Source organism: Arvicanthis niloticus, chromosome 29 (assembly GCF_011762505.2).
Source record: "Arvicanthis niloticus isolate mArvNil1 chromosome 29, mArvNil1.pat.X, whole genome shotgun sequence".
In the NCBI taxonomy this organism is placed as follows: domain Eukaryota; kingdom Metazoa; phylum Chordata; class Mammalia; order Rodentia; family Muridae; genus Arvicanthis; species Arvicanthis niloticus.
In genome coordinates, this window is record NC_133437.1 from 20,951,329 (window position 1) to 20,967,129 (window position 15,801).

The 15,801-nt window shown below is 37.6% G+C and overlaps 1 protein-coding gene and 1 pseudogene across 1 annotated transcript in view; one reads left to right on the forward strand and one right to left on the reverse strand.

Annotated features, from left to right (window-relative positions):
• Nucleotides 1-15,801, forward strand: part of Ankrd31 (ankyrin repeat domain 31) — a 162,627-nt gene that overhangs the window by 3,632 nt on the left and 143,194 nt on the right. Inside the window, exons 2-4 of the mRNA XM_076927219.1 lie at nucleotides 1,001-1,074; nucleotides 1,987-2,096; nucleotides 15,627-15,667. Coding sequence (XP_076783334.1) covers nucleotides 1,001-1,074; nucleotides 1,987-2,096; nucleotides 15,627-15,667 — 225 coding nt within the window. The remainder of the gene's footprint in view (nucleotides 1-1,000; nucleotides 1,075-1,986; nucleotides 2,097-15,626; nucleotides 15,668-15,801) is intronic.
• On the reverse strand, nucleotides 228-773 carry LOC143440291 (chromobox protein homolog 3 pseudogene; annotated as a pseudogene).

Here is a 15,801-nt window from a genome sequence, read left to right on the forward strand (position 1 = left end):
CAGCGTTTAAGAAAAGCTGTTCTTCAAAGCTGAGGAAATACAATATGGTATCAAATATTCTTTTGTTAAAGGAAGCAGCTACAGAAAGCTCTCACTTGCTCAAAGCAATCAGTACCTTTGATGCAGAACAAAAACCAAAACTACCCCAACTACCGTCAATACTTTCAAAACCAGCATATCACACTTGATTTTCATTAGAATACTACTTTTTTTGTAATTTTTTGTAATTATTGTGCCTCATCTTCGGGACAAGAATGCCAAGTCAGCCTTTCCTTATAGAAAGCAATGACAATCTGAGGATACTTCATATTTGCCTCCTTTGCCAGCACCAAGTCAGCCTCTTCTGAGTCCTTCCATTTCATGAGAAACATTAATTCTCCACTGCTGTCTGTGGCACCAATTATTCGTTCAGGATCAAGACTTCTGGCAAAGCCCCTTGGTTTGTCAGCAGCATCTCTCTTCTTTGATTTGCTATCATCAGATTCACTGTCAGATAAAGATTTCCTTTTTGTACCATCTTTTTCTTTACCAGCTTTTAAGAATTAAGAAATGCTTCAATTAATTCGGGACAATCTAAATTTTCTTCTGATTCCCAAGTATTATCAGCATCTGTGAACCCCTTCCACTTCAGGAAATACTCTACCTTCCCATTCACTACACGACGGTCCAGTACTTTTTACAACAAATTCTTCAGGCTCTGCCTCTTCAACTTTTTTACTCTTTCCATTCTGTTTCTTTCCCATTTTTTGCAATGCAGTTTTATTGGAGGTCATCTTAAAAATTTAATCAGAGACTTGAAGAGTTCATAGCTCAGATGCTCAGGGCTTCGGATCCTGTAGAGTTTCCCCAAAGTATATGTTTCTTAAATAGTGTTTTGAAATATAAATATTTATAGTAGTATAAGAGAATTTTAGCAATTTAAATTATAAAAACAACAGTTAAAATGTTACTCTATTTTTGAAATATGTAATTAATCTGTTTTATTTTTTGCATTCAAAAGGTTGCTCTTGAATCAAGACACAACTTTTAGATCTGAGTTCTGTTTTCATTCTGGTATAAATGGAATGCAGAAAGGTGAGAAAAACCTTTTACTAGATATTGTCAGTGTCTAATTTATTCTTTCAAGTAAACTAATTGTCTTAATATAATTTATTGAGTATTTCATTTTGTTTAAAACACTATGGTTATAGTAAACTAATATAAGTTGTTTACTTATGTGTGTGTGTGTGTGTGGAAGGCATGTGCCACACTATGTGTGTGTATTAGCCAGAAGACAACTTGTAGGCGTTGGTTCACTCCTTCTACCATGTGTGTCCTAGGGATTGAACTTAAGTGTTCAGGCTTGGCAGGATGCAGCTTTACCCACTGAGCCATCTAGCTGGGCCTTGGCACATTAAATTCTATATGCATTTAAATGTAAATTTCTATGTAAATGTCTGTTTTTCACTGCCATTCATCTGTGTGACTTTCTGTGCCATTAGTACATTTGTATCCTAAGCTATTAGTGTATTTTGAAGAAATCATAGAGTTATTTCCGAGGCAACTGATTTTGAATGACAAAGTGTGTTTTAGTTAGGGCTGCTTTAACCAAATGACAAGTATTCACCTACCAAGACATATCCCCAGGACCAGTGTATAAAAATTTCTATACATACTCACTGTATTCCTTCATCCTGAGGCGAAGAAATATCAAGCATTGTTTTTATCAATGCAGCATTACCCCTACTATGTAATAATTTAAAAATATTGACATATAAAAGTGACAATTAAGGAAATATGATGTATAATTTTTTGGACTGTGCTAGGATTTAAACCCAGGCTTCATATATGCTAAGCATATACCCTACCACTTAATAATATATAATGTTAGTCTCCTGTCAAATAATTTTTAGGGATATTTTATAGTATTTATAAAATTCTTGAATTCTTCTGAAAGTAGAATAATAAAGCTATTGAAAGGTATTGATTAATTACATTTCATTACAGGCATGCAATCTCCTGAGATTCAGCTTGGACTCAAACTCAGAAAGGACTCACAAGAGCAAAATAATAAAAATAAGGTGTTGCCGGCTCTTAGTGAGGACCTAGTGTTACAGGTATGCCAGTGTGGTTTGAACATATACCTATCAAAAACTGGAACTGCTGTCTGTGGCAAATTACTAATTACAAGGGTTTGGGTTTGTTTGTTTGTTTGTTTGTTTGTCTACTCATATTTTGGTTCTTTTTCATTGTTCGGTTATTATACCTTTTTAAAACAATCATTTAATTTCATTGTTGTAAATTTGATGAAGGTCATTTGTTTCAGGAGGGGGACTTAAAATATTTTCTTTTTCTCTCTTTTTCCAGTTATCTTTTTTCAGTGGAGACAAAGTTAAAGGAAAAGAAGTTAGAAATAGGATATACTAATTAGGATTTTCATTTCTAGTTTGTGTCAGAGCTCATTTTAAAATTTGTGAAGAAATATCAATCTTTGTAGTATAATTTGAGATACATAGTATTAAAGGCCTTTTGTTGTTTTATGTGTGTTAGTACATATTTGTGTATATATAGTTATTTGTTTCTCCTTAGTGCAAAAATTATTAGGAGAAGTCATGTATTAGTTAGCACTCTGGCTTGATTAAACTAGCCAGCTAGGGATACCTACCTCTAAAGTCTTAAGGAATTGGAAGTGAAGATACATGTTCCTGTTTGTTTTGCAAGACAGGATTTTACTTTGTAGTACAGGCTTATCTGTGACTCACTACAGAGCTCAGACTGACCTTGAATTTAGGGCAGGCTTCTGCCTACTTTTCTCTTTTTCTTTTTTAAAAACAAACAGAGATTTATTAGAAAAACTTGAACAGAGCAAAAGTGTGCTGTTGTCCAGGCACAAATAACCAACAAGCTAGAGAATGAGCCCTGGATGGAGGCTTATGCAGTCTGGATTTTTATTAGGGTCTTTTCTCCTGGGAATTGGGGAACTATATTTAGTTTTCTGGAAGACATCTCTTCCACTTGAAAAGGAGGGGCCTTTTTTTGTTTGTTTCTTTTGTTTTTCCTAGATGGTCAACCTAGGACTCTCATGGCACTATTTTGCCTATTGAATTGTTATTGGACTGTTAACAGTTCTAAAGGTTGCTCACTGCAGGGAATTTTTGTTTTCAAAGAACAGTGAGACTGTTCTTTGCTGGGGCAAAATACTGTCAAGCAATTTAAGAAGGGAAGGATTTATTCTGCTTTACAGTTACTAAGATCTATCATGGTAGGAAAGCTGCCTTTGTCTCTTCAGTGCTGAGACTACAGACATGAACCACTACACCTGACTCAGAGGTGTGTGTGTGTGTGTGTGTGTGTGTGTGTGTGTGTGTGTGTCTAAAGGGATGCACATGCATTTGTATGTGAGGGTTGACATCTGGTATTTTAGTCCTTTGCCACCATATTTTTTGAGGTAAGATCTTTCATAAATCTGGAGTTAACTAATTCTGATAGGTCGACTGGCCAAAAAGCCTCAGGGATCTTCCTGTTTCTGCCTCTCCACCACTGGTCTTACAGGTACAAACAACTGCACCTGGCTTTTACGAGGATGCTGTGGATAGAAATCAGGCCCTCATGCTTGCAGGTCAAGCACTTAGTGACTGAGCCATCTCTTTAGTCTCTGTTTCAGTAGCAGGAATGGCAGGAGTTCCAATGGTGACTATTGGATTCTAAGTATCCAAAACCAAGGGACACCCTCCCCCAGAAATACACACGGACAGGACTCGCTGCAATCGCATGAGGTTTATTGATAATGGTGCACCAGGGCTCCCTTATATACAGACAAAAGAGCCCCGAGTTAGAGTCGGAGGCAATTTTTATACCAATATTCACAGGGCTCATAAAGGCAGTTTTACCTCTTAATCAATAACTACAAAGGCTGACTTCAACAGCCATTCCCAAGCTCGGTTGCTAAGTAACTCAAATTTGTACCTTATCTTTTACAACAAACAGAGATTCAGTTTAAGTAGCTTCTGTTTACCCAGGTTTTACTGTGCTAAGGGCTCATAAACTCTTATCTTGGGTCTTTCTTCCTCTGGAATGTTTGTTGAGCCTTTGAAATGTGCTTCTCCCGGGATGTGTCCTTGGGGGAAGTTAATGTTTGAGTTTAAAACCAAAATCAGAGCCTTTTTTTTTTTTTGGTTTTTCGAGACAGGGTTTCTCTGTGTAGCCCTGGCTGTCCTGGAACTCACTCTGTAGACCAGGCTGGCCTCGAACTCAGAAATCCACCTGCCTCTGCCTCCCAAGTGCTGGGATTAAAGGCGTGCACCACCAACACCCAGCAGAGCTTTTTATTAATTTTAAGTTTCTACAATACCACAGCTAGGAAGGTTTATTTTATGAATTATTTTTGATAAAAAGAGGAAATTCAATGCTAGATATTCTTCCTTGAAACTGAAATAACTACATTTGGCTTTTAATACTTTGTTTAACATTTCCTTTTGTGATTTCTGAGTTAAGAAAAAAATAACTTTTTATCTAGCTTCTATAACTGAAATAAGTATGTATGTATGTGTATGTAATGTATGTATGTTTGTATCTTTTCCCTTGTGGTTCTGGAGATTGAGCCCTTACCCTCTAGGTAAGTACTTTGCAGTAGATTATGTTTCTCACCCTTAAGAAAAAATTCCTATTTATTTTATAAGCATTTACTATGCAACTTTGTCCCAGGCTTCCACTTGTACCTTTAAAGAGTATGACTTTGAAATATTTATTACCATAGTACTTAGAGTAGTTTTTTTTAAAAATATAGATTACCAGACCTGTACTGGGTAGAACCTAGACACATTCAAAGTTGGAGTCTCTCAGGTAATTTCTGAAGATCAACAATTTGGGTGCAATTGCCTTAGATACTTCTGAGTTAGTGGATATGTCTTCCAAAGATTGTCATAAGATACTGAGTTAGCCATATGTTTGTTTTAAAATTAGGATGTGAAAGATAAATCAGATACTTGATATTTGTCCCTGTTTTTAATTTTTTTCGTTGGAAAACTAAAAATATCTTTTAACTTTTCTTTATACCCCATTTGTTTTGGGTTACAGTAAACAGTAGACAATGAATGGAATCATTTAAACATCTGTAGCATGTTTATTAAATTATTTTCCAAATTGACATATGTTGCTACTTTCATCTAGCTTTTGCTATGAAAAGAAGCCTTTAAAATTTAACTATCTGAGGATTTAATATATCAGAAATAAAAATATGGAAAGACCTGAAAAGATGTTTCAGAGTTTTTTTTAAATTATTTTTTAACTTGAGTCAGACTTCTAAATAAATTCTACCTAAATGGGCAAACACTAGGCAGCAGCTATACTTCCAAGGAGGCCTGTTTCGGGTGTAACAAGCTGTTTTAGATGAGGACAAACTGGGAAGGATGATCTGTGGGTTGATGTCTATACACCATGCTAATTTAAAAATACAGACAAACAGGCTTTGCAGTAGTTCATTCTTATTAATTTTTGCAAAAATTTGTAATAACCTTTAAAATCTTTATTGTAGAAGTTAGGTCCTATTTCTTCCTAGCCCCATGTTCCCAGAAATAAGACTCAGACTCAAAATATATTTACAGATACCTTGACCATATAGCTAGGCTCTATTGGCTAGAATCATAACTTACAATAACCCATTTATTTTAACCTACATTTTGCCATGTGGCTAGTTACCTCTGCTCAGAATCCTTTCTCTCTACTGGATGTCCTATCTCTATTTCCTGTCTAAGCCATAGGCCATAGGCTGTTTAATTAACAGGTGGTACATACATACAATACACAAGATATTCTCTCTACAGTTCCCCTTTTTAGTCCAATAAAAGACTCCTTTTCTTTCAAATATAATTTAATACAATTATAACAATTATGAAAACTATAAGATATGATAATGCATTTTGATATCTAATCCATAGTATTTTGCTATTAAGGAAAAATTTCTATTATCTATCCTATCTTGGTGTATTTAAAGTTTTGTACCTAACTCAAATTTTATCCTAACTTGTATTATCATCCTAAAAAACTTCTTAGAACTAAACAATTTAAGCTTATAATAAGACTCTTGACTATCTAGTCTCCAACCCCATCAGAGACCTGAGAAGGAATAAATATTACCTGAGTGTGCAGGAAGCACAGGGATACAGCTTCCAAAGATTATAGAAATGACAGAGACGGCTGACTGCCTGGACAGTCCCCAGTATTCTCTGTAATGTTGGAGCATCTGTCTTCAGCCTTCTGTCCCAGGATATCTGTGTGAAGCAGGAATTATGAAGGACTCGCTTACCCTGTATTGGGAGAGCTTAGCAGTCGACTTCCCTGCATCTGTGTGTCCTTTCTGGACAGCATTCTGTGTGCAGATAGAGTTAGGAATTTTCTTTGCCCAGTGGCTAGTTTGCTGCAAATGAAGCAGCTCCATCTGGAGGTCTTTCAATGCTCATCATCCTTTTCCAAGTTGAATGGGGAGTGCAAGGAGTTGACATGTCTCAATCTCAAAAAGATCTTATATTAATAAAATTATGTTTAAATGCCATATTCTGTGAGTCACTGAGATTTTTGAAGACCATGTATTTATTCATATTATATTTGAACAAGCAAACACTGCTTGTCTCCATCTACCTATTATCTCTGCAACCCAGAATGTATATTTCTGTGATAATCCAGAGTAGAATCTAACACGACCATGAGTTTGATTGACTGACTATTAACTGGTATTAACTTAATCATCCTAAACAGTTTGTAATAGCTATTAAGAGGACTGGGACTAAACCGTGTATATTTAAATGAATTATATAAGCACAATGCCTATCTAAGAGTTGAAATATACATATATTATGTTGTAACAAAAATAATCTTAAATTTGTATCAATATACAAAGATTTATATTAATGAAAACCTGAAACCTGTATAAATATATAAAATTGTGTACCAACTTAAGAAAATGTAACCTCAATTCTGCATCAAACTATAATCTTGTTTTTTGGTTTAAGAGTAGATTCAGTAATCTATCCCTATTTATCTAATTTCTTATAATATTTCTGTATTCCCCCTTTTCTTTTTAACTCCCTACCCTTATCTAAGAAACAAAGGATAGAAAAGAGGAAAGGAAAATTATAAATCCCTGAGTCTAAGCTCCCTGTTTTGTTTCCTCCTTGTTCAAGACCATAATTATTTGTAATCATCATCTAACATGACAACATATCTGTTATTCATAAAATAACAAAAACCATCTACCCCAACTTAAAGGAAATTGGAAAAATGATTAAGTCAAAAGAAAGCTCATTTATTGTTCAGTGTCTATGTGTTGATTAATTTCGGGGCTTAACTGAAGTCCTGATTGGATCAGTCTGAAAGGCTGTATGAACTAAGGTCATCTGGGATTAGCAGCCCTTCCAGAAGCTGTTCTAGAAGCAATTTTTGGAAATAGCATCACTTTGAGGCAGGATCAATCATGGAGCTGGAGCAGCAGGTCTCAGCATCTCAGTATCCTCGAGGCTGAATCCTGTCATGCTTGCCCCTCCTAGTCTTCCATTCTGCAATATACAAATCTTACAAACAATACATAATTCTATAAAGATATTTGAATGAAATGTGCAGGATGCACAGATCAATTAAAGATGATTTCCTGGTCTTTGAGCAACTGAAAGACAACTGTATTTAGAAGTTAGTTTGATCATATAATCAAACTATAATATAAATCGCCATTCATATCATATGAAAAGATGGCACGATAGATGAATCTTTAGGACTCTGCAGCCACTAAGACTCATTGTCTGTGTGTAGCTGAAGTTCTGGCTAGAGACATTTTTATGTCTCAGCCAGTTTCATGTTTGTTCCCATGTAGTGGGATTAGCAAATCATGTTACCTCTCTTGTTTGGTGTTCTTGATTTCTTGTCTGCAGTAAAGATCTTCAGGAGTGTCTTCCTCTGTAAAATCTGAGTCTTGTTACTTTGGAAGAAATTCAAAGCCTTTTCTTCTTTCCTGTCAACAGACTTAGAACTGTTCTCCCAAAATAGCATGTCCTTGGTCCAGCAGCCCAAAGTAATCAAAAGTATGGGTCAATTTAATTTAACAGCCCCCTTTTATTTAGGTGTGTTCTATTTTGACCTCTCTCATAGAGAATTTGTAAAACATCACAACCATAAAACTTATAACCACCTTCATTTTGATAATTTAAAATAATTAAAACAGTTACTATTTATTGACACAGGTTTTTGTGTGTTTGTGTGTGTGTGTGTGTGTGTGTGTGTGTGTAGCCTGGGCTGACTTGGATTTGTTCTGTAGGTTAGGCTGGCTTTGAACCCACAAGGAACCTATCTGTCTCTGTGTTTGTCTCCCAAGTATTGAGATCAAAGGCCAGGATTTATAGTATAGCTGTGTCTTCAGATAGAATGTTTTCCAATTTTTTTGAGGAACTGCAGATTGATTTCCATAGTGGTTGTATCAGCTTGCAATCCCACCAGCAGTGGTGAAGTGTTCCTCTTTCTCCACATCCTTGCCAGTATCTGCTCTCACCTGAGTTTTTTATTTTAGCCATCCTGCTTAATGTGAGGTAGAATCTCAGGGTCATTTGATTTGCATTTCCCTGATGACTAAGGATGTTGAACATTTCTTTAGGTGCTTCTTAGCTATTCAAGATTCCTCAGTTGAGAATTCTTTGTTTAGCTCTGTACCCCATTTTTAATAGGGTTACTTGGTTCTCTGTAGTCTAACATCTTGAGTTCTTTGTATATTTTAGATATTAACCATCTATCAGATATAGGGTTGGTAAAGATCTTTTCCCAATCTGTGGGTTGCCATTTTATCCTATTGACAGTGTCCTTTGCCTTACAGAAGCTTTTCAATTTTATCAGGTTCCATTTGTCAGTTGTTGACAATGGCCAGAGCCATTGGTGTTTTGTTCAGGAAGTTTTTTTCTGTGCTGATGTGTTTCAGGCTCTTTCCCACTTTGTCTTCTATTAGACTCAGTATTTCTGGTTTTATGTGGAAGTCCTTGATCTACTTGGTCTTCAGCTTTGTACAAGGAGATAAAAAGGAATCAATTTACATTCTTCTACATGTCGACCTCAAGTTGAACCAGCACCATTTGTTAAAAATGCTGTCTTTTTTCCACTGGATAGTTTTGGCTTCTTTGTCAAAGATCAAGTGACTTTAGGTTTGTGGGTTTATTTTTGGGTCTTCAATTCTATTCCACTGACAGATCTTTTCATGTTTACTAATACCATGTGGGTTTTTTTTTTTTTTCAACATGATTGCTCTGTAGTACAGTTTGATGTCAGGGATGGTGATTCTCCCAGAAGTCCTTTTATTGTTGAGAATTGTTTTTGCTATCCTGGGTTTTTTGTTATTCCAGTTGAATTTGAGAATTGCTCTTTCTATCTCTGAAGAATTAAGTTGGAATTTTGATGGAGATTGCATTGAACCTGTAGATTGCTTTTGGTAAGATGGCCATTTTTATTATGTTAATCCTGCTGATCCATAGCATGGAAGATCTTTCCATCCTCTGAGATGTTTCTTCAATTTATTTCTTCCAAGATTTGAAGTTCTTGTCATACAGATCTTTCACTTGCTTGGTTAGATTCACACCAAGGTATTTTATATTATTTGTGACTATTTTGAAGGGTGTCATTGCCCTAATTTTTTTCTCAGCCTGTTTATCCTTTGAGAAGAGGAAGACTACTGATTTGTTTGAATTAATTTTATATTTAGCCACTTTGCTGAAGTTGTTTATCAGGTTTAGGAGTTCTCTGGTGGATTTTTTGGGGTCACTTAAATATACTATCATATCTGCAAATAGTGATATATTGGTTTCCTCCTTTCCAATTTGTATCCTTTGATCTCCTTTTGTTGTCTAATTGTTCTAGCTAGAACTTCAAGTACTATATTGAATAAATAAATATTGAGAGAGTGGGCAGCCTTGTCCCTGATTTTAGTGCGATTTCTTCAAGTTTCTCTTCATTTAATTTGAGGTTGGCTATTGGTTTGCTATATATTGCTTTTATTATGTTTAGGTATGTGTCTTGAATTCCTGACCTTTCCACGACTTTTAACGTGAAGGGGTGTTGTTTTTTGTCAAATGCTTTTTCAGCATCTATTGAGATGATCATGTGTTTTTTTCCTTTGTGTTTGTTTATATAGTGGATTATGTTGATAGATTTCCATGTATTGAGCCATCCCTGCATCCCTGGGATGAAGCCTACTTGATCATGGTGAATGATCATTTTGATGGATTCTTGTCGGTTTGCAAGAATTTTATTGAATATTTTTGCGTTGAGTATTTTGAGTATATTGTTCATTTCAATGAGCCATTGGTCTGGTTCAAATGCTCTGGCTTCTGTGACACCATCAATATCGTATCCTCATCCAGACTCCACCCAGTTACTTGCTGTTGCCCTGTGTCATGGAGATCCTGCATCTTTGGAACAGCAGGACAGGCCCTTTCATGTGTCCCAGCCATTCACAGATGATACAGATTTTGGGGTGGGCCAATTCAGAGCTGTGGATCTGGGCCTGGTTGGTAACTGAGCTTGTCAGCTTGCTGTCTGTCCCTTATCAGCACCACCAGGGTGAGCTCTCCAGCAGTGCTCTGGCTAGGCTACCCAGTGTCACCATCAGCATGAAGCGGGGTCATCTCTCCTGCTCTCATGTCCTCAGGGCTGGCTCACCTGCACCCATGCCTCCTGAGCCAGCTCCACTGTGCTGTCCAGTTAAGGTGCAGGGCCTAGTCTTTCAAGTGCTGCAGCCTGTGAAGGGCTGGGCCAGCTCTCCTGATCCTATACCCTCAGGGCTGGCTCACTGGGGACTTGGCCATCAGGACCAGCCCCACAGTGTTACCCAGGCAAAGTACAGGGCCTGCTGTTCCATGTGCTATAGCCAGTGAGGGAGCAGAACAGTTCTCAGCTATTGAAGGTGGTGAAGGAGGAGGGGAAGTGCATCATCCCTGTATCCACTCACCACTTCATGCCAGATGAGTGTCTGGGCAAGCTCTCTTGCTGTCACCTTCAGGGCCTTTTTACCTGTGCCCACTCCACCAGGGCCAGTTCTACTGTGCTGACTAGATGAGATGCAGGAACTGCTCTCCTCTGATTGCTACAGCCAGTGAAGGGGCAGGGCCAGCCCACCTGCTCTCATGACCTCAGGGCCTACTGCTGCAGGTGGTAAGGGCCAAGGGGGTGGGGGGGAGGATATCTTACGCCTGTTACCTCAAGTCAAAAGAGTGATGATGTCAGCTCTCCTGGACTGTTGCCTTCAGGGCTGGCTCACCCACTTTGTCTCAACCAGTGTCAGCCCTACTGTTCTGTCTAGGCAAGGTACAGGGCACTCTTTTCAATGCTGCAGCTGGAAATGGGCCAGCCAACATTTCTACTCTTATGACTCTGGGGCCAGTTCTTCTGACTGCCCCAGTGGTGAGGATTACTGAGGGTGGGCATCACCCCAGCACCCACACCATTCACTACAGAGGAATAGTGGGTCAGCTCTTCAGTGCTCTTGCCCTTGGGGCCTGCTCACCTGTGCTTCGTCTATCAGGGCCAGCTCTACTATCTGTGCTGCCCAGAGGAGGTGCAGGGCCGGATGTTCCAAGTGAGGGTCAGGTCCAGCTCGCCTACTCTGATGATCCCAGAGCCAGTTCTCCAGACTGCTGCTGGTGGTGAGAAGGGATCACCCTCACACCTTTGTCACCTTCCACCAGAGGAGTGGTGAAGTCAACTCTCCTGCACTCTTGTCCCCACCACCAGGGTCAGTTCTGCAAATATCAGTAATCCATCATGTACCTAAAGAGTAACTTAACATAGTAAAGGATAATTTCTTGAAGACAAAAACAGATTTGGTTCTTTTTAGATCCTCCAAATTAATTCAGTTAACTGAATTACTTACATTTTACTTTCAACAAATTAAACAAGATATCTAAATATTTAAATGCCTGCTCAAAATATGAGGAAGTAGGGGTAAGAAAAAAGTGTAGTCATCTGTATAAAAGAGATAGATAGCAATTGAAGCATGTTGTGAAAAAACTGATGGAAATGTATTCTTCTAGCTTGTTAACTGATACATGAGTAACACCAGCCATCATTGTATTTTGTGGCTTTAGCTCTTGAGTGCAATTAATATTTGGGGAGGTAAAAAAAAAAAAGGAAACGATAGTTGTCGTTATATTTACTTCTTGTAGGAATGATCATGAATACTTGCCCTCCACAGGAAAACTTACTGCCTTTTATAAAGATAAGTGAACTGGGCAAGATAAGCATTTGAATGAATTATTTGTGGAGATGCAGAAATATTAGCCTTGATAAAAATAGCCTTGATCTAGGCTCTGTAGGGCCCAATAGGGAAACTCTTTGTCTAGCCTGTGAGGAGGTCTAACATTCAAAACTACTCAAAATATAAGAGCTGGGGTATGTGTGGGTAGGTATGTGCACACTATTAATCCCAGCTCTTGAGAGGCAGACAGGCAGGCGGATCTCTGTGAGTTTGAGGCCAGCCTGGTCTATAGAGAGAGTTTCAGGACAGTTAGGGCTACACAGAGAAACCCTATCTAGAAGAAAAAATAATAAGAAAGCAAGCAAGCAAGCAAGCAAGCAAGCAAGAAAGAAAGAAAGAAAGAAAGAGAAAAGAAAGAAAGGAAAGAAGGGAGGAAGGGAGGAAGGGAGGGAGCAAGCAAGCAAGCAAGCAAACAAAAACATAAAAGCTTACCCAAATTGGGCCAGGCTCTGGCATGTGACCATCAATAGGAGGGTGGGCTCACCTCAAACCATGCTAGAAGTGAGCCGGATAGTAAATTATCCCTTTAATGAAATACTGTACTTTTCCTTCCAAGAATTATCTTTGTGGCACAGCCCTTGTGAAGTTCCATGCAGTTTGTCTGGATCTGACTGACTTAGAAAGTTGTAACTTTTCTTCTCTTCTTTTTTCTTTCAGAGCCTAGGTATGCTTGTTTGCTGGCTGGCTGGCTGGCTTATTTACTTACTCACTCACTCACTCAGTCAGTCACTCTGAACTTACTTCTCTAAAGCTCCGTTATGCTGTGTGACTGATCTCCATGCTAACTTACCTCATACATAACCTTACCTGCTTTTCCATATTCTTGTCAGCTGCTGAGATTTACAGCTTGTCTGCCCTGTTTTTTTAAAATGCTAATATAAATTTTCTCACGTTTCCATTTGAGTCCATTCTTAAATTGTTTTATTAGTTACACTAAGAACTACAAGAAGGCGCTCTAATTGCCTCAGTATCCAGTAAGCCTATAGGTACATTCTTAGTAAACAGATTCTTGGGTGAGGCTAGTTTTGTCTTCTAATCTTTGGGTTTTATAAACCCTGTGTAGAAGGACATACATACACATGGGACCTATGTTGATAACTTTGATGTCTGTTGGCTAAATAATCAACAAATAGCACTGAATATTATTTGGAGAAGATAAAGATGATTTTTTTTCAAATTTTGAATTTGAATTTTATTAAATTTTTATTCAAATTTTATTTGAAGTAATAAAAAAATTATCAAACAGAGGGGAAGAGATTTTATTTCAGTTCCCTTTGGGTAGCTATATTATGTTTCTAATTGTATTATCTCAAGTGTTTTTTTTTTTTTAAGTTAAAATTTCATTTTATTTTTAAATTAAAAGATTTATTTTTAATTTATTAAAATTTATAAAAAGTACACACATCACTTCCCACTTCCCTGAGAGAACTGTCTCTCCTTTTCTCAGCTTGCCTTAGTTACCTGTAGTTGTTTGTTGTGGGTAGAGTCCCATGAGATTTCTCCCTTCCATGTTAGTACATCTGTTGGTGAGCTGCTTCAGGCCTTATTTAGATACCTGTATTGTTGAGGTGTCGTGAGTGAAACATCCTTGTTATATCTAGGAGATATGATCTCACAGCAACTATCCTGCTCCTCTGCCTCTTAAAATCTTCCTGTCATTTCTTCTGTGATTTTCCTCAAGCCTTAGATGTAGGAGTAGTATTGCAGATGTATCAAGTGTGCCTGGGCACTCTACGATCAATTGTTTCTCTGTATTTTAATCAATTGTACTTTTCTGTAATGGTTTTCTTCTGTTGAAGGGACAAGTCACACTTATCTGTAGTTATAAGGATAGATATTTAGAATGTAGTTAGGATTTCTACTGTTTTTGCAAAATGGGAGTAGTAGATTCTCCTTTCAGATCCACGAACTCACAAGCCCTAGGTGGTTGGCTAGGTTTCATTATCAGGCATGGTTTCCTTCCTGTTAAGGAGCTATAGGTTCAGTTAGAGAGCTGTTTGTTACCCCCAAGATGTGAATGCCCCCATTGTACTCTTAGCCTATCCTGCCATGCTGGTTATTACAGTTTATAGGTATTGCAGCTGGGTAGGACTGTTGGTTGCTTCCCTCCCAATGAAAGCTTCCATTGCCCCTCCTGATACTATGAAAGCTTGTCCTTAGGGAAAAGGCTTTCAGCTCAGATCCTGCTTAGCCTCTAGGTCTTGTGTAGTGCAGTAGGGACTTACCTTTAGCCCACAAGAGACAAACGAGGATAGCAACAGTAGCTTGTATTGTTTTAGGAGTTTCTTGCAGTCCCCTGACCAATAACTCCAAAGATTTCTTGTGCCTGATATTTGAGTTTTATTTAGATAGTCTATGACTATATGGAGGAATACTATTAGCTTAAGTGACATAACTTCATTTAAGCTATATACATATGTATACATACATACTGAACACTAATTGGAAAAGATAGAGAAGTTCTCATATACCATGATTTATGTGTGAGTGTGTGTTTTTTGAAAAGATAAAATTCTATTAGTGTGATTGCCAAAATGTTTGTACATTAAGAGTAGTGGCTTTATTTTCAGAAAGCTATATCTATAGATCATAGACATAGGCAGGGGACCCCTGGAGAAGAATGCAGCACTGAGTGGTTCCTATTGCAGGATATTCCTAGAGAAGCCAGATTCATAGAGACAGAAAGTAGGTTGCCATGGGTGAGAGTAGATGGAATTTGTGTTTAAAGGCACAGAATTTCAGCTAAGGAGTTTAAGAGGAGAAAGGTCTGGAAATTCGTGGCGATAATGGCTGTACAAGATGTAAGTTACTCAGTGCCCTAGAACTATGCACTTTAAAGTGGCTACGATGGTACATGTTATCTCTATTTTCCACTATAAAAAAAGCTTACAAGGCTCCAGCCCTATTCAAAGAACTACAGGCAAATGAGGAATGATGAGAGTGGGAGAGGTAGTCTTCCCTAGGAATGAGCACACTGATCAGTTGTTCAAAACAAAATGGTGGCATTATACAGACTGAGCAGGTTATAGTTATATCTTTAGGAACACACACTTACATACACACTCACACATGCACACAGTACACATTCACACATATGCATGCATGCACACACTTGCATTTACATAACGACAATTAATGAAAAAGAGAAGAGACCCTCAATTTAGAAGAGCTATGGAATATAAGGGAAGGTTTAAAAGGAGCAAAGATAAGGGGGATATGATATAACTATATTTGAAAAATGAAAAAAAGCTAAGAAACACTAATGTAAGAAATCTCTGAAATTTTACGTTCTTGGTTTGTTTCATTAGATTATAATTTCTTAGTTTGAAAAAACAAACAAACAAAATAACCCTACTCTTTCCCCCCTTAGGATCCTCAGGATGAAACAACACAAAATCAAGTTCTGTTACAGTTAAGTATGATGACTTGTAGTTACATTTAAGGGTATCTATTTTGTTATTGTTTTCACAGCAGAGTCTTTGTTTTTGTGAGATTTTTAAAATTATATGTTCTGGAATGTTAGTAGGGGTAAATATAGGTGGTTT